Source organism: Oncorhynchus mykiss, chromosome 15 (genome assembly GCF_013265735.2).
Source record: "Oncorhynchus mykiss isolate Arlee chromosome 15, USDA_OmykA_1.1, whole genome shotgun sequence".
Classification (NCBI taxonomy): Eukaryota; Metazoa; Chordata; class Actinopteri; order Salmoniformes; family Salmonidae; genus Oncorhynchus; species Oncorhynchus mykiss.
In genome coordinates, this window is record NC_048579.1 from 38,971,534 (window position 1) to 38,994,279 (window position 22,746).

The 22,746-nt window shown below is 39.9% G+C and overlaps 1 protein-coding gene across 4 annotated transcripts in view; it reads right to left on the bottom strand.

Annotated features, from left to right (window-relative positions):
- LOC110490041 (N-chimaerin) overlaps positions 1 to 22,746 on the bottom strand; it is a 60,638-nt gene that overhangs the window by 16,045 nt on the left and 21,847 nt on the right. For all 4 annotated transcript variants that reach the window (XR_002468646.2, XM_021563139.2, XM_021563141.2 and 1 more), the window contains one exon: positions 20,905 to 21,193. Coding sequence is in view for 3 of the 4 variants with exons in the window: in XM_021563139.2 (XP_021418814.1) it covers positions 20,905 to 21,193 (289 nt within the window). In the remaining variant the exon portion in view is untranslated. The remainder of the gene's footprint in view (positions 1 to 20,904; positions 21,194 to 22,746) is intronic.

Consider the following 22,746-nt stretch of genomic DNA (forward strand, 5'->3'; position numbering starts at 1 on the left):
TCAGCACCGCTGCTGGCATCATTCAAATCAATGCAGCAGGTAAACCAAAACAAGCCAACGCACTCATTATCACAACAGCAGCAGGTAGAATCCACTAAGAATGCAAAGATCTGAAAGGAAAAAAATTAAAGTAGTTGGAGTATTCTTTTAAATAACAGTGCCACATAGTTTTGTCCTTACCCTGACCAGCACAGGGTTATGTTTGAAACAAGATTATTCCTAAAAAAAAATCCAGCTTGACTGTGTGCATCTATGCAGATGAGGTGTGGCGGAGTTAACCCGCTCCTCCCTATGTCGCACTGATACTGTCACTGGTGCTCAGACAAAACCCAGAGTGAATACAGGCCATGGGGGGGAAAGCAAGAGAGTGAGTGCGGGTGGAGCATTGTGTCACTGTGGAATTTGTCTCACATTAAGAATAGTCCAATCAGAGAAAAGAACAGGCTCGGCTTTATCAACAGTGCTATAGTATATTCCTATTACCCCACAGGTAGAGTGAGTGAGATATGAGAGGACTGAATGCTCAATCCAGCTCAATGTTCCTTGACGCTGCCACTGTCATTCCAGGGTTGAGACTGAGCATTAACAATCTTAATGCTACAAAAACACATCATAGAGAAAAAAATCATTACAAATCCCCAAATGTTAGGATATGGTGCAATCTACTAAGTCCTACATGGTTGTAACTTTCAGAGTGAAAAACAACAATATCGGATCTGCATGTATTCAAAACGGCTATTTACCAAAAAATGTCATGTTACACAACAGAGCTTCCTTTCTATTAGTTAAAGAACATCATAATAATAATCATAATAATCATAATTTTAAACAAATGTGTTAGTGTTAGTGTTCTCCACGTAGTGGCTGTGAACGAACCCATTCTGTGTGAGGTGTAAAATGGAAAAACATTTACATTTCACACCTGTACAGGTTACCCATTTGTAAATAAATGAAACATGAGTATATAAGCACCCCCTAATTATTATATTATTATTACAGTTGATCTAGGGCTATAATGCACAGTGGTGCTGTTTAAAATGCCTCAATGACTGAGCAGCCATCCACTCAAAATGGCACTCAAATCAGACAGTGCTGCTCCACTCCAGTCCAATGTGGCAGAACAGCATTCGCCTCAATGGGAATATAAGGTCATCATGATGAAATTGAGTGCTAGACTGGATTGTTGCATCCACTACAATGTGGAAAACTCAGTTCCCACATATAATAGTTGGATTTAGAAGGTGGGTTGCTATGAATACACCATGATCCAATATAAATGATATACAGTGCATTCTGAAAGTATTCAGACCTCTTTACTTTTTGTTGCGTTAGAACCTTATAAAATGTATCAAATTGTTTCCCCCCCCCCATCAATCTACCCACAATACAACATGACAAAGAAAAAAAACAGGTTTTTAAAAATGTTTTCAAAAAAAATTGAATTATCACATTTACAAGTATTCAGACCATTTACTTTATTGAAGCACCTTTGGCAGTGATTACAGCCTCGTGTCTTCTTGGGTTTGACGCTACAAGCTTGGCACACCTGTATTTGGAGAGTCTCCTATTCTCTGCAGATCCTCTCAAGCTCTGTCAGGCTGGATGAGGCGCATCGCTACACAAGTATTTTCAGGTCTCTCCAGAGATCTTCGATCGGGTTCAAGTCCGGGCTCTGGCTGGGCCACTCAAGGACATTGAGACTTGTCCCGAAGCCACTCATGCGTTGTCATGTCTGGGTGCTTAGCGTCGTTGTCCTGTTGGAAGGTAAACCTTCGCCCTAGACTGAGGTCCAGAGCAGGTTTTCATCAAGGATCTCTGTACTTCTCTCCGTTCATCTTTCCCCTCAATCCTGACTAGTCTCCCAGTGTCTGCCACTGAAGAACATCCCCACAGCATGTTGCTGCCACCACCATGCTTCACCGTAGGGATGGTGCCAGGTTTCCTCCAGACGTGACACTTGGCATTAAGGCCAAAGAGTTCAATCTTGGTTTCGTCAGACCAGAGAATCTTGTTTTTATCTGAATAAAATAAAAAAGCATATTTCCCCCTTTCTGGAGCGAGAGTGGCTATACTGAGCGTAAAAGTGATCATTTGAGTTATTTGGCAACTTTAGTTGCGAATGATACAAACCTTTGAATGACTTAGAATACAAAAGTGTGTAGACACCTGCTCGTCAAACATCTCATTCCAAAATCATGGATTTTGTCCCCTCTGTTGCTATAACAGCCCCCCACTCTTCTGGGAAGGCTTTCCACTAGATGTTGGAACATTGCTGTGGGGACTTGCTTCCATTCACCACAAGAGCATTAGTGAGGTCGGGTACTGATTTAGGGTGATTTGGCCTGGCTCGCAGTCAGTGTTCCAATTTATTCCAAAGGTGTTCAACGGGGTTGAGGTCAGGGCTCTGTGCAGGCCAGTCAAGTTATTCCACACCGATCTCAACAAACCATTTCTGTATGGACCTCGCTATGTGCACGGGGGCATTGTCATGTTGAAACAGGAAAGGGCCTTCCCCAAACTGTTGCAAGCACAGGATTTAATTTATGTACACCTAATAGCACCCAATACATCCGTTTATCCTACAGCTATTGTAAGGATAAATCATGAGCCTATACACTGTTAGCACTGAGGTGGTGTGCAATCGTAGGAAGACCACTTTATGCAGCTGCACTATCAGCTCCAATGTAAATAACATAAGAAAGTCTACCTCTGATAATCTTCCCAGTAAAGCATTAAAAACAATCAAGCAACCCAGAAAAGTGCTAAAAACAATTGCCCATAATTAACATATGTAGCCTAAGAAACAAGGTCCATGAAGAATGTGAGATGACTCACATTCTGATCTCTGAAACTCACTTAGATAATACCTTTGACGATACAGTGGTAGCAATATATGGTTATAACATCTACCGAAAATACAGAAATGCCAACAAAGGTGGTGTTGCGGTCTACATTCAGAACCACATTCCTGTAAAGCTTAGACGTTAATGTTAAAATACTGCTGAAGTAATATGGCTACAGCTAGTATCTGGATAGTGAAAGGCTTGATAATTTATGTGATAAACAGAAGTATATTTTCTGGGTGATTTAAATATTGACTGGCTATCAAAGCTGCCCACTAAGGAAAAAAAATGTCAAACTGTAACCAGTGCCTGCAACCTGCATCAGGTTGTCACTCAACCTACCATGGTAGTTACAAACAGCACAGGAATTCAATCAACATGTATTGATCCCATTTTTAAAAACTCTGCAGATATTTGTTTTAAAGCAAATCCATTAAAGTATCCAAATCACGTAGTGATCACAATATAAATAGCCATATCTAGGAAAAACAAAGTTCCATAGGCTGGGCCTGATCTAGTATAAGAGGTCATACAATAAGTTTTGAAGTGATTCATATGCGGATGTAAAAAATATTTTCTGGTATGTGGTTTGTAGTGAGGAGCAACCAGACGCTGCACATGACGCATTTATGAAACAACTTATTCCAGTTACTAATAAAGCACGCACCCATTAAGAAAATGACAGTAAAAACTTAAATCCCCTTGGATTGATGAGGAATTAAAAAATTGTATGGTTGAGAGGGATGAGGCAAAAGGTATGGCAATTAAGTTCTGGCAGCCCAACTGATTGGCAAACGTACTGCAAATTAAGGAATCATGTGACTAAACTAAATAAAAATAAACTACACTATGAAACAAATAAATTATATAAAGAATGATAGGAAAAAGCTACAACTGAAATTACCTTAAATTAAATGTTGGGGGGAAAAAAAGCCAACTCCGCTCCATCATTTATTGAATCAGATGGCTCATTCATCACAAAGCCCACTGATATTGCAAACTACTTTAATTACTTAGGGATGACATGCCAGCAACAAACGCTGACACCACACATCCAAGTATATCAGACCAAATTATGAAAAGACAAGAATTGTACTTTTGAATTATGTAAAGTCAGTGTGGAGGTGGTTATTTTTTTATTTATTTTTTTTGTCCATCAACAATGACAAGCCACCAGAGTCTGACAATCATGATGGAAAATTACTGAGTATAATAGCAGACTATACTGCCACATCTTCAATTTAAGCCTACTAGAGAGCGTGTGCCCTCAGGCCTGGAGGGAGGATAAAGTCATTCCGCTACCCAAAAAGCCCAGTAAAGCCCCCTTTACTGGCTCAGATAGCCGACCAATTAGCCTGTTACCAACCCTTAGTAAACTTTTGGAAAAAATTGTGTTTGACCAGATTCAATGCTATTACACAGTAGACAGATTGGCAACAGCATTTCAGCATGCTTATAGGGAAGGACATTCAATAAGCACAGCACTTACACAAATGACTGATGAATGGCTGAGAAATTGATTACAAAATTATTGTGGGGGCCATCTTCTTAGACTTCAGTGCATCTTTTGACATTAATGATCATAGTCTGCTGCTGGAAAAACGTATGTGTTGTGGCTTTACACCCCGCCCCCCCCCCCCTGCTATAATGTGGATAAAGAGTTACTTGTCTAACGGAACACAGAGGGTGTTCTTTAATGGAAGCCTATCAAATATAATCAAGTCAGAATCAGGAATTCCGCAGGGTAGCTGTTTAGGCCCCTTGCTTTTTTACATTTTTACTAATGACATGCCACTGACTTTGAGTAAAGCCAGAGTTTCTATGTATGCGGATGACTAAACATGTCAGCTACAACAACTGAAATGACTGCAACACTCAGAGCTGCAGTTAGCTTCAGAGTGGGACGCAAAGGAAAAAGTTTGCTCTAAGTATTTCTAAAACTAAAAGTATTGTATTTGGTTGGGTCAAATCATTCACTAAACCCGAAACCGCAACTTAAACTTGTAATAAATCATGTGGAAATTGAGATGACTAAACTGCTTGGAGTAGCACTAGATTGTAAACTGTCATGGTCAAAACATATTGATGCAGAAGTAGCTAAGATGGGGAGAAGGCTGTCTATAATAAAGTGATGCTCTGCCTTCTTAACAACACTATCAACAAGGCAGGTCCTACAGGCTCTAGTTGTGGCACCTGGACTACTGCTTTGGCAGCAGCTAATGGGGATCCATAATACAAAATCGTCTAGAATGTCATTGTAAGCTGTAACGTTAAGATTTCCCTTAACTGGAACATTATACATTGGGGCAAGTAGCGTTCTCCTGTCATCAGATGGCGAAGAGTGTTTCATCACTCCAGATAATGCATTTTCACTGCTCCAGAGTCCAATGGCGGCAAGCTTTACACCACTCCAGCCGACACTTGGCATTGCGCATGGTGATCTTAGGCTTGTGTGCGGATGCTTGGCCATGGAAACCCATTTCATGAAGCACTCAACGAACAGTTATTGTGCTTCCAGAGGCAGTTTGGAACTGCGTAGTGAGTGATGCAACCGAAGACAGACAATTTTTACGCGCTACACGCTTCGGCGGTTCCATTCTCTGAGCTTGTGTGGCCTACCACTTCGCGGCTAAGCCGTTGATACTCCTAGACATTTCCACTTCAAAATAAGAGCACTTAGTTGACAGGGGGCAATTCTTGCATGGCAGAAATTTGACGAACTGACTTGTTGAAAAGGTGGCGGGCTGAAATTCCACAACATACGGTGATCGCTACATAAATAGTCTATTAAACATTCATGAAAATACAAGTGTCTCACATGTATCGAAATCCTAGAATCTTGCTAATCCAGTGCGTTGTCAGATTTAAAAAAGGATTTACTGCGAAAGAATACGATGCAATTATCTGAGCATAGAGCCCCATAAAAAACTAATTTTAACCAGCACAGGCGTAAAACAAGAAGCTCCCGCGCTGAGGTCTGTTCAACGCTGGTCCGACCAATCTGATTCCACACTCCAAGACTGCTTCCATCACGTGGACTGGGATATGTTTCGTATTGCATCAAACAACAACATTGACAAATACGCTGATTCGGTGAGCGAGTTCATTAGAACGTGCGTTGAAGATGTTGTTCCCATAGCAACAATTAAAACATTCCCAAACCAGAAACCGTGGATTCATGGCAGCATTCGCGTGAAACTGAAAGCGTGAACCACTGCTTTTAATCAGAGCAAGGTGACCGGAAACATGCCCGAATACAAACAGTGTAGCTATTCCCTCCACAAGGCAATCAAACAAGCTAAGCGTCAGAATAGAGACAAAGTAGAATCTCAATTCAACGGCTCAGACACAAGAGGTATGTGGCAGGGTCTACAGTCAATCACGGATTACAAAAAGAAAACCAGCCCCGTCACGGACCAGGATGTCTTGCTCCCAGGCAGACTAAATAACTTTTTTGCCCGCTTTGAGGACAATACAGTGCCACTGACACGGCCCGCAACCAAAACATGCAGACTCTCCTTCACTGCAGCCGACGTGAGGAAAACATTTAAACGTGTTAACCCTCGCAAGGCTGCAGGCCCAGACGGCATCCCCAGCCGCACCTTCAGAGCATGCGCAGACCAGCTGGCTGGTGTGTTTACGGACATATTCAATCAATCCCTATCCCAGTCTGTTGTTCCCACATGCTTCAAGAGGGCCACCATTGTTCCTGTTCCCAAGAAAGCTAAGGTAACTGAGCTAAACGACTTCCGTCATCATGAAGTGCTTTGAGAGACTAGTCAAGGACCATATCACCTCCACCCCACCTGACACCCTAGACCCACTCCAATTTGCTTACCGCCCAAATAGGTCCACAGACGATGCAATCTCAACCACACTGCACACTGCCCTAACCCATCTGGACAAGAGGAATACCTATGTGAGAATGCTGTTCATCGACTACAGCTCAGCATTTAACACCATAGTACCCTCCAAACTCATCATCAAGCTCGAGACCCTGGGTCTCGACCCCGCCCTGTGCAACTGGGTACTGGACTTCCTGACGGGCCGCCCCCAGGTGGTGAGGGTAGGCAACAACATCTCCACCCCGCTGATCCTCAACACTGGGGCCCCACAAGGGTGCGTTCTGAGCCCTCTCCTGTACTCCCTGTTCACCCACGACTGTGTGGCCACGGACGCCTCCAACTCAATCATCAAGTTTGCGGACGACAACAGTGGTAGGCTTGATTACCAACAACGATGAGACGGCCTACAGGGAGGAGGTGAGGGCCCTTGGAGTGTGGTGTCAGGAAAATAACCTCACACTCAACAAAACTAAGGAGATGATTGTGGACTTCAGGAAACAGCAGAGGGAACACCCCCCTATCCACATCGATGAAACAGTAGTGGAGAGGATAGCAAGTTTTAAGTTCCTCGGCATACACATCACAGACAAACTGAATTGGTCCATCCACACAGACAGCATCGTGAAGAAGGCGCAGCAGCGCCTCTTCAACCTAAGGAGGCTGAAGAAATTCGGCTTGTCAGCAAAAGCACTCACAAACTTCTACAGATGCACAATCGAGAGCATCACCGCCTGGTACGGCAACTGCTCCGCCCACAACCGTAAGGCTCTCCAGAGGGTAGTGAGGTCTGCACAACGCATCACCGGGGGCAAACTACCTGCCGTCCAGGACACCTACATCACCCGATGTCACAGGAAGGCCATAAAGATCATCAAGGACAACAACCACCCGAGCCACTGCCTGTTCACCCCGCTATCATCCAGAAGGCGAGGTCAGTACAGGTGCATCAAAGCTGGGACCGAGAGACTGAAAAACAGCTTCTATCTCAAGGCCATCAGACTGTTAAACAGCCACCACTAACATACCTTAAGGGAACATTTCGGCATTTCGTGTATGATCAGTGAGAAAGTCCATATTGCAAATGTACGGTCCCTTACCCGACGTCCGAAATCGTTTGTAAAATTCGCGGTCGGCGTCGGGACGTGCGGTAGGGCCGGACCTACCGGGAAGTCGTCGAATGAACTTTGTCGGACTTTCGGTTCCCGTTTAAAAAAAAAAAAAAGTTTCGGACCGTTTTTTCCGCCGTCCCGGACACTCCCACCAGATGGCATACGGAATCATATGGCAATTTGGCAAAACATCACGAATCGCGACGGGGCCTTATCTCAAAAACTGAAAATATTTCGAAGCCGAAACTTGGCGAGCGTAGGTTTGGCTCAAGGGGCAGTTGGCCCCGAACGGGATGGCGTCTAGGCCTCGACGGTTTTTGAGCTACGGCCATTTTTCTGGGATTAAAGGCTTAAAATGGAAGTAGAGAAATTATTTTTCCACTTCGGGTCAAAGCCAAGGAGCCTCCGGTGTCAATAAAAAAAGAACCAGCCATTTATCTATCGTCATTTAAGAGAAACGGAACAATGACAAATTGGTGATGGTCACAAATAGGCGTTTTTTTTTTTCAACGGTTACAGATCCAGTTGCAGGGTGTTCATACGAATCTTTTTAAAGTGTGCTGCGGAGCTCTGCGACATTTCTGTGATTTTCTATGATTTTCTGAAATAACACAATAACCGACCATTAGAATAGTAGGCCCAAAATGAAGCCTGCCCCACAATGTCATTTGCTTTTGAGTGACAGTGAGAGAACCGTTAGGGTGAGAAGAAAAATTCCACCACTTGAATGTTCCTAAGGTCCTCCCGATCTCAACAAGCCTAACCTTGACCGTGTGGCATTAACCCTTCACAGTAAAACAGGGTTTTTTGATCTCACAGATTACAGTGTCATCTCTCCCCATAGGAATACATTGCCTGCACCCCTAATTTCAACCTGAGGCCTATGTGGGTTATGAATGCCGTATGAACCTGTCTTCGGTACCAGTCCATCAGGCCACTATGAGGTCTACCTGTGTTGATTCTAAGCTTCCTGGACCAACCGGAAGTGGTTAAAATGCCCCTAAAAGTGTTTACCCATACACTGCATGCAGTTTGATAGACATAGTGCATTCAACCCTGTGTAGATCAGTCAATTCTTAACGTAAGGACTTAAAACTCAGGATTCTGTAACAGCATACCCCAATGAGGATATGTGTTGATTTATAACTTCCTGTGCCAACCGGAAGTGCCATAATTGGTGTCTCAGGGGCTGTTTCGAAGGGTTAAAAAAGTCTGATCTTTCCAAAACTTCATATGTGTGATTAGGCAACCCCCATGAACTGTAAATCAGTCATTTTTCCCCAAAAAAATCAAAGGAAAAAAAAATTGCACTAAAACACAACTTGGATGGAGGGACGTATTGGGGTGCGTAGAGACAGACAGTGGCTCCAATAGTTAGCTTTGTTGGAGCTAAAAAAGAACCGTCGGACCTAGAGTTCCGAAACTTTAGAAACCTGTTCTAGACCTCCCGTAGATGGTGCGTGGTGAGTTACGTGGCTCTAGAAGGTTCTCGGACCGAGAAACAGCCTCGTACATTTGAAATAACTTCAATTCATTTTTGCATCGCGAAAATGACGACATTTAGAAATGTCCCAGAGTCGCATGACTAGGTGCATTGCGAACGTCTCGGCCCATATAGACAGACCCCAACGTTTCTGTCCGATAGCTCATTCAAGGACCCCGTAGCAAGTCATGGAAAATAGTGGATTTTCAGCACCAATTAGGGTTTTTCTCGGACACCAAATGACCTATCGAGCCGAAACTTGGGATTCGGGGTCGCCTCAGCTAGGCCAACACATAACATAAGAAATGGACCCGCAGCTAGAACGTAACTACGTGTTTTATGGTTTTTTTATGGTTTGTACCGAAGGCGTTGTGAATTTTGGGCCAGCTCTGAAGTATGTAATAGTTGGCTACTAAACGAGTTGGAACAAGTGGGTTTGGTGTCAGTTTGTATCAGTTTGGTGGTCAGAATGATATCTAATTGACTGATGGACTCTTGTCCACTTGACTCTTGTACATTTGCAATATGATTCTATAGTGAAAAAACATCACCAAAAGCGACATTCTGAAATCAACCCAAACGAGCGATTGAGATGACCCAGAATCACTGCAAAGCCATCCCGAGTTCATCGGGCCAGTCAATTTCACATTCCTGCAGGATTTTTATAGCATGACAAATTCGTGATGGTACCTGCCCATTAAAACATATTGCAAATGCACAGTGACTTTGAAAAAGTAAGAAACAAAAAAAAATACATCTAAAATTTTTTGAGCATGACAAATTCGTGATGGTACCTGCCCATTGAAACATATTCCAAATGCACAGTGACTTTGAAAAAGTAAGGAAACAAAACAAAATACATCTAAAAAATTTTGAGCATGACAAATTCGTGATGGTACCTGCCCATTGAAACATATTGCAAATGCACAGTGACTTTGAAAAAGTAAGGAAACATAAACAAATTCGATAAACAAATTCGTGATGGTACCTGCCCATTGAAACATATTGCAAATGCACAGTGACTTTGAAAAAGTAAGGAAACATAAACAAATTCGATAAACAAATTCGTGATGGTACCTGCCCATTGAAACATATTGCAAATGCACAGTGACTTTGAAAAAGTAAGGAAACATAAACAAATTCGATAAACAAATTCGTGATGGTACCTGCCCATTAAAACATATTCCAAATGCACAGTGACTTTGAAAAAGTAAGGAAACAAAAAAAAATACATCTAAAAAATTTTGAGCATGACAAATTCGTGATGGTACCTGCCCATTGAAACATATTGCAAATGCACAGTGACTTTGAAAAAGTAAGGAAACATAAACAAATTCGATAAACAAATTCGTGATGGTACCTGCCCATTGAAACATATTGCAAATGCACAGTGACTTTGAAAAAGTAAGGAAACATAAACAAATTTGATAAACAAATTCGTGATGGTACCTGCCCATTAAAACATATTCCAAATGCACAGTGACTTTGAAAAAGTAAGAAACAAAAAAAAATACATCTAAAAAATTTTGAGCATGACAAATTCGTGATGGTACCTGCCCATTGAAACATATTGCAAATGCACAGTGACTTTGAAAAAGTAAGGAAACATAAACAAATTCGATAAACAAATTCGTGATGGTACCTGCCCATTGAAACATATTGCAAATGCACAGTGACTTTGAAAAAGTAAGGAAACAAACAAATTTGATAAACAAATTCGTGATGGTACCTGCCCATTAAAACATATTCCAAATGCACAGTGACTTTGAAAAAGTAAGAAACAAAAAAAAATACATCTAAAAAATTTTGAGCATGACAAATTCGTGATGGTACCTGCCCATTGAAACATATTGCAAATGCACAGTGACTTTGAAAAAGTAAGGAAACATAAACAAATTCGATAAACAAATTCGTGATGGTACCTGCCCATTGAAACATATTGCAAATGCACAGTGACTTTGAAAAAGTAAGGAAACATAAACAAATTCGATAAACAAATTCGTGATGGTACCTGCCCATTGAAACATATTGCAAATGCACAGTGACTTTGAAAAAGTAAGGAAACATAAACAAATTCGATAAACAAATTCGTGATGGTACCTGCCCATTAAAACATATTCCAAATGCACAGTGACTTTGAAAAAGTAAGGAAACAAAAAAAAATACATCTAAAAAATTTTGAGCATGACAAATTTGTGATGGTACCTGCCCATTGAAACATATTGCAAATGCACAGTGACTTTGAAAAAGTAAGGAAACATAAACAAATTTGATAAACAAATTCGTGATGGTACCTGCCCATTAAAACATATTCCAAATGCACAGTGACTTTGAAAAAGTAAGAAACAAAAAAAAATACATCTAAAAAATTTTGAGCATGACAAATTCGTGATGGTACCTGCCCATTGAAACATATTGCAAATGCACAGTGACTTTGAAAAAGTAAGGAAACATAAACAAATTCGATAAACAAATTCGTGATGGTACCTGCCCATTAAAACATATTCCAAATGCACAGTGACTTTGAAAAAGTAAGAAACAAAAAAAAATACATCTAAAAAATTTTGAGCATGACAAATTCGTGATGGTACCTGCCCATTGAAACATATTGCAAATGCACAGTGACTTTGGAAAAGTAAGGAAACATAAACAAATTCGATAAAGAAATTCGTGATGGTACCTGCCCATTAAAACATATTCCAAATGCACAGTGACTTTGAAAAAGTAAGAAACAAAAAAAAATACATCTAAAATTTTTTGAGCATGACAAATTCGTGATGGTACCTGCCCATTGAAACATATTGCAAATGCACAGTGACTTTGAAAAAGTAAGGAAACATAAACAAATTCGATAAACAAATTCGTGATGGTACCTGCCCATTAAAACATATTCCAAATGCACAGTGACTTTGAAAAAGTAAGAAACAAAAAAAAATATATCTAAAATTTTTTGAGCATGACAAATTCGTGATGGTACCTGCCCATTGAAACATATTGCAAATGCACAGTGACTTTGAAAAAGTAAGGAAACATAAACAAATTCGATAAACAAATTCGTGATGGTACCTGCCCATTGAAACATATTGCAAATGCACAGTGACTTTGAAAAAGTAAGGAAACATAAACAAATTTGATAAACAAATTCGTGATGGTACCTGCCCATTAAAACATATTCCAAATGCACAGTGACTTTGAAAAAGTAAGAAACAAAAAAAAATACATCTAAAAAATTTTGAGCATGACAAATTCGTGATGGTACCTGCCCATTGAAACATATTGCAAATGCACAGTGACTTTGAAAAAGTAAGGAAACATAAACAAATTCGATAAACAAATTCGTGATGGTACCTGCCCATTAAAACATATTGCAAATGCACAGAGACTTTGAAAAAGTAAGGAAACATAAACAAAAAAACAATCCAAAAAATGTTGGGTAACCAGCTGCATATTTTAGATCACAAGCTTGAATTTTGAGCATGACAAATTCGTGATGGTACCTGCCCATTAAAACATATTGCAAATGCACAGTGACTTTGAAAAAGTAAGAAACAAAAAAAAATACATCTAAAATTTTTTGAGCATGACAAATTCGTGATGGTACCTGCCCATTAAAACATATTCCAAATGCAGAGTGACTTTGAAAAAGTAAGAAACAAAAAAAAATACATCTAAAATTTTTTGAGCATGACAAATTCGTGATGGTACCTGCCCATTGAAACATATTGCAAATGCACAGTGACTTTGAAAAAGTAAGGAAACATAAACAAATTCAATAAACAAATTCGTGATGGTACCTGCCCATTAAAACATATTCCAAATGCACAGTGACTTTGAAAAAGTAAGGAAACAAAAAAAAATACATCTAAAAAATTTTGAGCATGACAAATTCGTGATGGTACCTGCCCATTGAAACATATTGCAAATGCACAGTGACTTTGAAAAAGTAAGGAAACATAAACAAATTCGATAAACAAATTCGTGATGGTACTTGCCCATTAAAACATATTCCAAATGCACAGTGACTTTGAAAAAGTAAGAAACAAAAAAAAATACATCTAAAATTTTTTGAGCATGACAAATTCGTGATGGTACCTGCCCATTGAAACATATTGCAAATGCACAGTGACTTTGAAAAAGTAAGGAAACATAAACAAATTCGATAAACAAATTTGTGATGGTACCTGCCCATTAAAACATATTCCAAATGCACAGTGACTTTGAAAAAGTAAGAAACAAAAAAAAATACATCTAAAAAATTTTGAGCATGACAAATTCGTGATGGTACCTGCCCATTGAAACATATTGCAAATGCACAGTGACTTTGAAAAAGTAAAGAAACATAAACAAATTCGATAAACAAATTCGTGATGGTACCTGCCCATTAAAACATATTCCAAATGCACAGTGACTTTGAAAAAGTAAGAAACAAAAAAAAATACATCTAAAAATTTTTGAGCATGACAAATTCGTGATGGTACCTGCCCATTGAAACATATTGCAAATGCACAGTGACTTTGAAAAAGTAAGGAAACATAAACAAATTCGATAAACAAATTTGTGATGGTACCTGCCCATTAAAACATATTCCAAATGCACAGTGACTTTGAAAAAGTAAGGAAACATAAACAAAAAAACATCCCAAAAAATGTTGGGTAACCAGCTGCATATTTTAGATCACAAGCTTGAATTTTGAGCATGACAAATTCGTGATGGTACCTGCCCATTAAAACATATTGCAAATGCACAGTGACTTTGAAAAAGTAAGGAAACATAAACAAAAAAACATCCCAAAAATTTTTTTTTGGGTTACCAGTTGCATATTTTAGATCACCAGGTGCACATTTCAGGTCACCAGGTGCACATTTCAGATCACCAGGTGCACGGAGGAAAATATTTACTTTTGACTTTGACTTTTGACTTCCTATGACATCATATTGCAAATGGAGAAAACATATGCCTTATGCACAAGTAAAACAAAAATAAATATGTAATACAAGTTGACCAAGGTATAGTTTGAGCAAAGTAAAGTTTGAATTTTGAGCATGACAAATTCGTGATGGTACCTGCCCATTAAAACATATTGCAAATGCACAGTGACTTTGAAAAAGTAAGGAAACATAAACAAAAAAACATCCCAAAATTTTTTTTTTTGGGTTACCAGTTGCATATTTTAGATCACCAGGTGCACATTTCAGGTCACCAGGTGCACATTTCAGATCACCAGGTGCACGGAGGAAAATATTTACTTTTGACTTTGACTTTTGACTTCCTATGACATCATATTGCAAATGGAGAAAACATATGCCTTATGCACAAGTAAAACAAAAAGAAATATGTAATACAAGTTGACCAAGGTATAGTTTGAGCAAAGTAAAGTTTGAATTTTGAGCATGACAAATTCGTGATGGTATCTGCCCATTAAAACATATTGCAAATGCACAGTGACTTTGAAAAAGTAAGGAAACATAAACAAAAAAAATCAAAAACATTTTGTTGCACATTTTAGATCATCAGTTGCACGGAGGAAAATCGTTACTTTTGACTTTGACTTTTGACTTCCTATGACATCATATTGCAAATGGAGAAAACATATGCCTTATGCACAAGTAAAAAAAATATGATAATAAAGCATGACTAAAGTATGTTGATAAAGTTCTTATACATGTGTTATTGACACAAAAATCGAAAGAATTTTGAAAAAAGGTCCAGAAAGCACTTTAAGGATGTATGAAGTTTTTTACCAAATTTTGACATTTTTGACTTTTGACTTTTGACTTCCTATGAAATCATATTCCAAATGGAGAAAACATATGCCTTATGCACAAGTAAAAAAAATATATATATATATGATAATAAAGTATGACTAAAGTATGTTGATAAAGTTCTTATACATGTGTAATTGACACAAAAATCAAAAGAATTTTGAAAAAAGGTCCAGAAAGCACTTTAAGGATGTGTGAAGTTTTTTACCAAATTTTGACATTTTTGACTTTTGACTTCCTATGAAATCATATTGCAAATGGACAAAACATATGCCTTATGCGCATGTACTTAAAAAATATATATATATGATGACAAAAGTATACTCATACAGTTCTTACACATGTGTAATTGACAAAAAACTCGAAAGAATTTCGAAAAAAGGTCCAGAAAGCACTTTTTTAAGGGTTTTTAAGTTTTTTTTAAAAAATGTCATTTTTCAAAATTTGGCTTTTGGATGTTGACTTGGGTGCCATTTGCAATATGAAATGCCCCGGTGGAACGCACACGCCCCCTATTGGAATTTTGAAGTGTTACAATTGGCAATTGCCATATGGCATTTGCAATATACTTTGCATGAATCAACGCCAAATTGGGTGGTATTGACCATCGTGTATATGGTTTGTCCAATGCCAATATACCGCCATTTGTTTTTGTCCAAATCAGGGGGGTATTCCCTTACATTGAGTGGCTGCTGCCAACACACTGACACTGACTCAACTCCAGCCACTTTAATAATGGGAATTGATGGGAAATGTAAAATATATCACTAGCCACTTTAAACAATGCTACCTAATATAATGTTTACATACCCTACATTATTAATCTCATATGTATACGTATATACTGTACTCTATCATCTACTGCATCTTTATGTAATACATGTATCACTAGCCACTTTAAACTATGCCACTTTGTTTACATACTCATATGTATATACTGTACTCAATATCATCTACTGTATCTTGCCTATGCTGCTCTGTACCATCACTCATTTATATATCTTTATGTACATATTCTTTATCCCCTTACACTTGTCTATAAGGTAGTAGTTTTGGAATTGTTAGCTAGATTACTTGTTGGTTATTACTGCATTGTCGGAACTAAAAGCACAAGCATTTCGCTACACTCGCATTAACATCTGCTAACCATGTGTATGTGACAAATAAAATTTGATTTGACATAATCACAAACTGCATTAAAATAAATTGTTTAAATTTGACGATCTTCGCCTGTTTGCAATTCCAATGCTCATTGTTACACAATGAATTATCTTTTGTTTGATAAAATCTGTTTTTATAGCCTAACACAAAACATTTTGTGAACCGCTTGTGTCGTGAATTCCATCTTCGACGACACATTCCAGGTAAATAACCCACACAGAACGTGACTTTCCTAGTCATGTTTGGTTTCACTGCAATCAACTGGTTTGTTTGTAACACAATCAAACCTGATGGGTCATTTCGCGGGACGTATTGACTGAAAGAAACCGATTTGAAGACAAGTCATGACATCATTGTGCACCAATGATTTGCCCGCTGTTTCGTTGATTAACTGTCTTTTAACCCAATGACCACTGATCGTCTTGAAATCTAGCTGGGTAGATTGCCAATGAGCTGAGGTAAACGGCAGTAGGTCGTGTTTATGTGTTGCAAGACCAACCCATGTAGTAAGCTCCAGCGTAAAGTGAGTCATTCGCTATTGAAGTTTCATACCGGAAGGAGAAACACATATTACGCACTGCATTGTTTCAGCTGTTTACATATCAATCATTATGGCGACCAAGTCAGGGAAAGCTAAATCTAAGTCTAAATATACAGATGTACACACAATTTTAGAATAAATTGATTGGGAAAGTGAGACGATTCATTTAGCGATTGTGGAGGAATATTATTTGAACAGGAGAGGACATCGTTTTGGACTGGTAAGTTCTTATCATGCCAATGCCCTTGTTTGAAATTAATTTTATTTGTGATTTCTTTTTTTTTACATTTTAGAAGCAATATATAAAACATGTAATGTCATGAAATGTGAGTTGCGTGTGCCTGCCGCCCCACCCCACCCCCAAATGAAATAGCCTATTTGAGGCTGTTGAGGGGAGGGCAGGCCCACAACAATGGCCAAAGTGAAATGGAGACAGTAGATACAGCTGGTCTGTTGTAATATAATAAAGACAGTAGATCTAGTTGGTCTGTCATAATATAATAGAGACAGTAGATCTAGCTGAAATGTCATAATATAAAAAGGAGACAGTAGATATAGCAGGTCATAATAATATATTCAACCTTATGTTCCCTGTACTCTATATATAGTGGGGCAAAAAAGTATTTAGTCAGCCACCAATTGTGCAAGTTCTCCCACTTAAAAAGACGAGGCCTGTAATTTTCATCATAGGTACACTTCAACTATGACAGACAAAATGAGTAGGATTTCTAATGAATTTATTTGCAAATTATGGTGGAAAATAAGTATTAATAAGTATAGATGATATATATATAAAAAAAAGTATTTTTCATTGTATTATCTAAACCAGATCTATTGTGTTATATTCTCCTACATTCAATTCACATTTACAAACTTCAGAGTGCTTTCTTTCAAATGGTACCAAGAATATGCATATTAGATTTGGTTATGTCTTCAGGCGGAAATTGAAAAAAGTAGGGGGGGGTAGCTGTAAGAGGTTATTAAACAGTGTAACTAAAATACAATGTACATTAGTAGAAATATTAGAACAAGCTATGTTTGGGGATACAGTATTTAAAGTGTGAAACGGGAAGTGACTAGTGGTTCAATCTCTCTATTAATATTGGAACAGTGGTGGAAAGTACTTAAGTAAAAAATACTTTAAAGTCCTACTTTTACTTTACTACATTCCTAAAGAAAATATGGACTTTTTACTCCCATACGTTTTCAGACTCCAAAAAGTACTTCCACTGACACCGGGTGCTGTACTCCTAGAGGGGAGGCAGCATGGCCCCGGTGACGGATTGGGCTGTCCGCACCTACCCTTTGGAGAGCCATGCGGTTGAGGGCGGAGCAGTTGCTGGACAAGGCGGTGATGCCGCCTGACAGAATGCTCTCAATGCTGAGCCTCTAGAAGCTTGTGAGGGTCATGCAGAGTTTCTTCAGCTACCTGAGGTTTTAGAGGCATTGTTGGGGGCATGCTCCCTCTTTCGTCTTCTGTATTCCACAATAAGCTCCTTTGTTTTGTTGAGGGAGAGGTTATTTTCATAGCACCACTCCACCAGGGCTCTAACCTCCTCCCTGTAGGCTGTCTCGTCATTGTTGGTAATCAGGCCTACAAACTGTTGTGTCATCAGCAAACTTCATGATCGAGTTGCCACACAGTCATGGGTGAACAGGGAGTACAGCAGGGGGCTGAGCACACACCTCTGGGGCGGAGGAACTTGTATTTATTATAAATTCCCTCAGGCCCCTTCTCTACATAATTACAACACAAAAGCCATGTGTACGGGTGTGTTTAGCGAGTATGTTATCTTGTGTTTGTATGCATGTGTCTGTGCCTATGCGTGTGTTGCTTCACCGTCCCTGCTGTTCCATAAGGTGTATTTCTATCATTTTTTTGTTAAATCTAATTTTACTAGTTGCATGAGTTACTTGCTGTAGAATAGAGTTCCATGTAGTCATGGCTCTATGTAGTACAGTCTACCTCCCATAGTCTGTTCTGGACTGTGAAGCCAGGTACCCACCTTCCTTACCTGGATTCTGTTGGATAGGCTTCCATTAAATGTTACAATGTTCAACACAAAAAGCTTATTTCTCTTAAATCTTGTGCACAGATTTGTTTACGTCTTCGTTAGTGAGCATTTTTCCTTTGCCAAGATACACCCGTCAGGTGGATGGGTTAGCATATCAAGAAGCTGATTAAACAGCATGATCATTACATAGTTGCAGCTTGTGCTGCAACTAACCATTTTCATGTAGACTTGATAGTGTTTTGGATGACCCTGCTGCGCTTCAGCTTCAGTTCAGACTGATGGTCTGACATTCTCCTGTAGAATTCTCGATATATAATCATGAATTATGCTCTGTTCTATTAAGGCAAGTTGTCCAAATCCTGAGGCAGCAAAGCAACCCCAAACCATCACCATGCTTGACCGTTGTTAAGGTTCTCACTGTTTGCTAATTTATTAAAAATAAATAAACTGACTTATTACATTTACATAAATATTCAGTCCCATTACTTGTTTCTCATGGCCTGAGAGTCCTTTAGGTGCCTTTTGGCAAACTCCAAGCGGCTGTCCGTCCGTCTGGCCACTCTACCATAAAGGCCTGATTGGTGGAGTGCTGCAGAGATGGTTGTCCTTCTAGAAGGTTCTCCCACCTCCACAGAAGAACTCTGGAGCTCTGTCGGAGTGACCATCGGGTTCTTGGTCACCTGACCAAGGCCCTTCTCCCCCAATTGCTCAGTTTGGCCAGGCAGCCAGGTCTAGGAAGAGTCTTTTGGTGGTTCTAAACTTCCATTTAAGAATGAGGCAACTGTGTTCTTGGGGACCTTCAAATTATGCAGAATATATTTTGTACACTTCCCCAGATCTGTGCCTCGACACAATCCTTTCTCGGCACTCTACGGACAATTCCTTTGACCTCATGGCTTGGTTTTTGCTCTGACATGCACGGTCAACTGTGCGACCTTATATAGACAGCTGTGTGTCTTTCCAAATCATGTCCAATCAATTGAATTTACCACAGGTGTACTCCAATCAAGTTGTAGAAACATAAAGGATGATTAATGGAAAAAGGATGCACCGGAGCTCAATTTCGAGTCTCATAGCAAAGGATCTGAATAAGGCACATGACAGCCCACTTAGAGTTTGCCAAAAGGCACCTAGAGGACTCTCAGACCATGAGAAACAAGATTATCTGGTTTGATGAAACCAAGTTTGAACTATTTGGCCTGAATGCCAAATCTGGAGGAAACCTGGCACCATCTCTACGGTGAATGGTGGTGGCAGCATCACGCTGTGAGGATAATTTTCAGCGGCAGGGACTGGGAGATTAGTCAGGATCTAGGGAAAGATTAATGGAGCAAAGTACAGATAGATCCTTGACAAAAACCTGCTCCAGAGCGCTCAGGACCACAGACTGGGGCGAAGATTCACCTTCTATCAGGACAACAACCCTAAGCACACAGCCAAGAAAATGCAGGAGTGGCTTCGGGACAAGTCTCTGAATGTCCGTGAGTGGCCCAGCCAGAGACTGGACGTGAACCCAATCAAACATCTCTGGAGAGACCTGAAAATAACTCTGCAGCGACACTCCCCATCCAAGCCGACAGAGCTTGAGAGGATCTGTATGGGAGAATGGGAGAGGTTCCCCAAATACAGGTGTGCTAAACTTGAAGCGTCATACCCAAGAAGACTTGAGGCTGTAATTGCTGCCAAAACGTGCTTCAATAAAGTACTGAGTAAAGGGCCTGAAAACTTATGTAAATAGTATATTTCAGTCTTATATTTTTTTATATATTTTTTTTTCTTCATCATAATGGGGTATTGTGTGTAGATTGATGAGGGGGGAAAAACTATTTAATACATTTTTGAATAAGGCTGTCACATAACAAAATGAGGAAAAAGTCAAGGTGTATGAATACTTTCAGAATGCACTGTATACACACAACCACACACCAGCAAATGTTGTGTCTACTTTTTTTCTGTAAGCAACAAGAGCAGTGCTACCAACTTTCTGCACTTTAGAATAGTAGAGCTGGAATTACTTGACATGGAACATTTTTTACTTCTGCCTGGTTTTCACATTGGATTCATTTCAGCATCTGCTCCATTTGTTTTTTTTTCTAGTACAGTAAAATACTGACATTTTCAAGACAGTGTGAGATTGTTCCTTACCCCTTTCTCCTCGTCAACCCGCTCTCCCTGTGGAGCAGGCCCATCGGGAACCTCCTTGCACACGGGCAAGTGTTTCTTCAGCGTGGGCTCCTTGTTGAGTGTTGTGTAGCCAATGTGCTCATAGATTGGGTTAATGGTCATCTTAGCGATGTACTCTGCTGCCTTGGTCTCGATGTAGAGTGTGATCAGCCCATCTGTCACAAGGTCGTGGATGGACTCAAAGCGCTTCTCCCCGACAAAGTGTTTCCCATCATGGTAGAGGCGGAAGTTCTTGGTTTGATTTCCAAAGCTGGATCCAGGATAGAAGGGGGGAAGAGGAAGACAAAAAATAAAAAAAAATCTGTGACAATCAGTTTCCATGGGTAGGAGAGCGTTTTTACACCCTGTCTTAGCTGGGGAGAATAAGGAGGCCGTACAGCTGGGTGGAAAAAGGAAAATCCTTGGATGATCACACACACACACACACACACCTGAGAAGAGTCGACCCTAAAGGAATAAAATCCCTTTGCCTGCCTCCGTTTCCTCATACCCTGAATCAGTGGAAAACAAAATGAAATCATTTTCACAAAAGATCTAAGAGGTTTTTATATCCATTAATGACAGCTAGATCAAATAATTCCTTCCCTGAATTTAGTGGTTATAAATAATGGAGACCTTTATTAGAGCTGGTCAATACAGCAAGTGTATAGCAAATGCAAAAAAAATAATAATAATAATAAATAAGTACATCCTCATCTCACAGGAAAAAGGCCTCTCATGCCGCAAAAAGAGCCAAACAACAAATCAGTAAATCCCATCACTGTGCACAACATGAGCCAGAACAATGCAAGGAATTCTTCATCATTGGGTAGATGCCAGAGACCAATATTTCAATCTCATCTGTCAATGGGAAATAAGGGGAGATGCTTCAAAGAACTCAGGGGATTAAACGAACTAGCTAAGAATCCTTACCAGATCTAAAGTTCATTACCTAACCCAAAATACAACCTTTCCAAATTCAGAACCAAGGCAGCCCATAGTGGGGCACCATTTTCCACCCACCCTTACACAGGAGGTGATTATATATATGGAAATCAACTATAGCAGAGAATCAGCAAGGGTGAGGCACTTAAGCAGAGAGAAAAGAACACCTTCTTGTTCTTCTATCAGATATCCAGGAGGAAGCAATGCAGTTTATTTGCATTTCAAAACCTCATTGCTTGAGAATTTCAAACGCTGCCCTAGTATATAAAAATACTCAGAGCCCAAAACACTCATTACCTCTGCTTTAGCGTGACCAAAGGAGATATGGGATGGAAAGTGTTTGAGGGAAGCCTCAGACCGAAAAATAAATAAAGCCCCAGACCATTATTCCTCCTCCACCAAACTTTACAGTTGGCACTATGTGTATGTCTGTTGGACTGCCAGATGGTGAATCGTGATTCATCACGTCATAGAACGCGTTTCAACTGCACCGGTGTCCAATGGCGGTGAACTTCACAGCACTCCAGCCGACGCTTGGCATTGCGCATGATGATCTTAGGCTTGTGTGCGGCTGCTCAGCCATGGAAAACGATTTCATGAAGCTCCCGACAAACAGTTATTATGTGGACGTTGCTTCCAGAGGCAGTTTGGAACTCAGTAGTGAGTGTTGCAACCGAGAATAGACGATTTTTAAGCACTACGCGCTTCAGCACTGGCCGGTCACGGCCGTTCACTACCACTTCGCGGCTGAGCCGTTGTTGCTCCTAGACGTTTCCACTTCACAATAACAGCACTTAGAGTTTACTGGGCCAGCTCTAGCAAGGCAGAAACTTGACTAACTGACTCGTTGGAAAGGTTGCATCCTATGACGGTGCCACG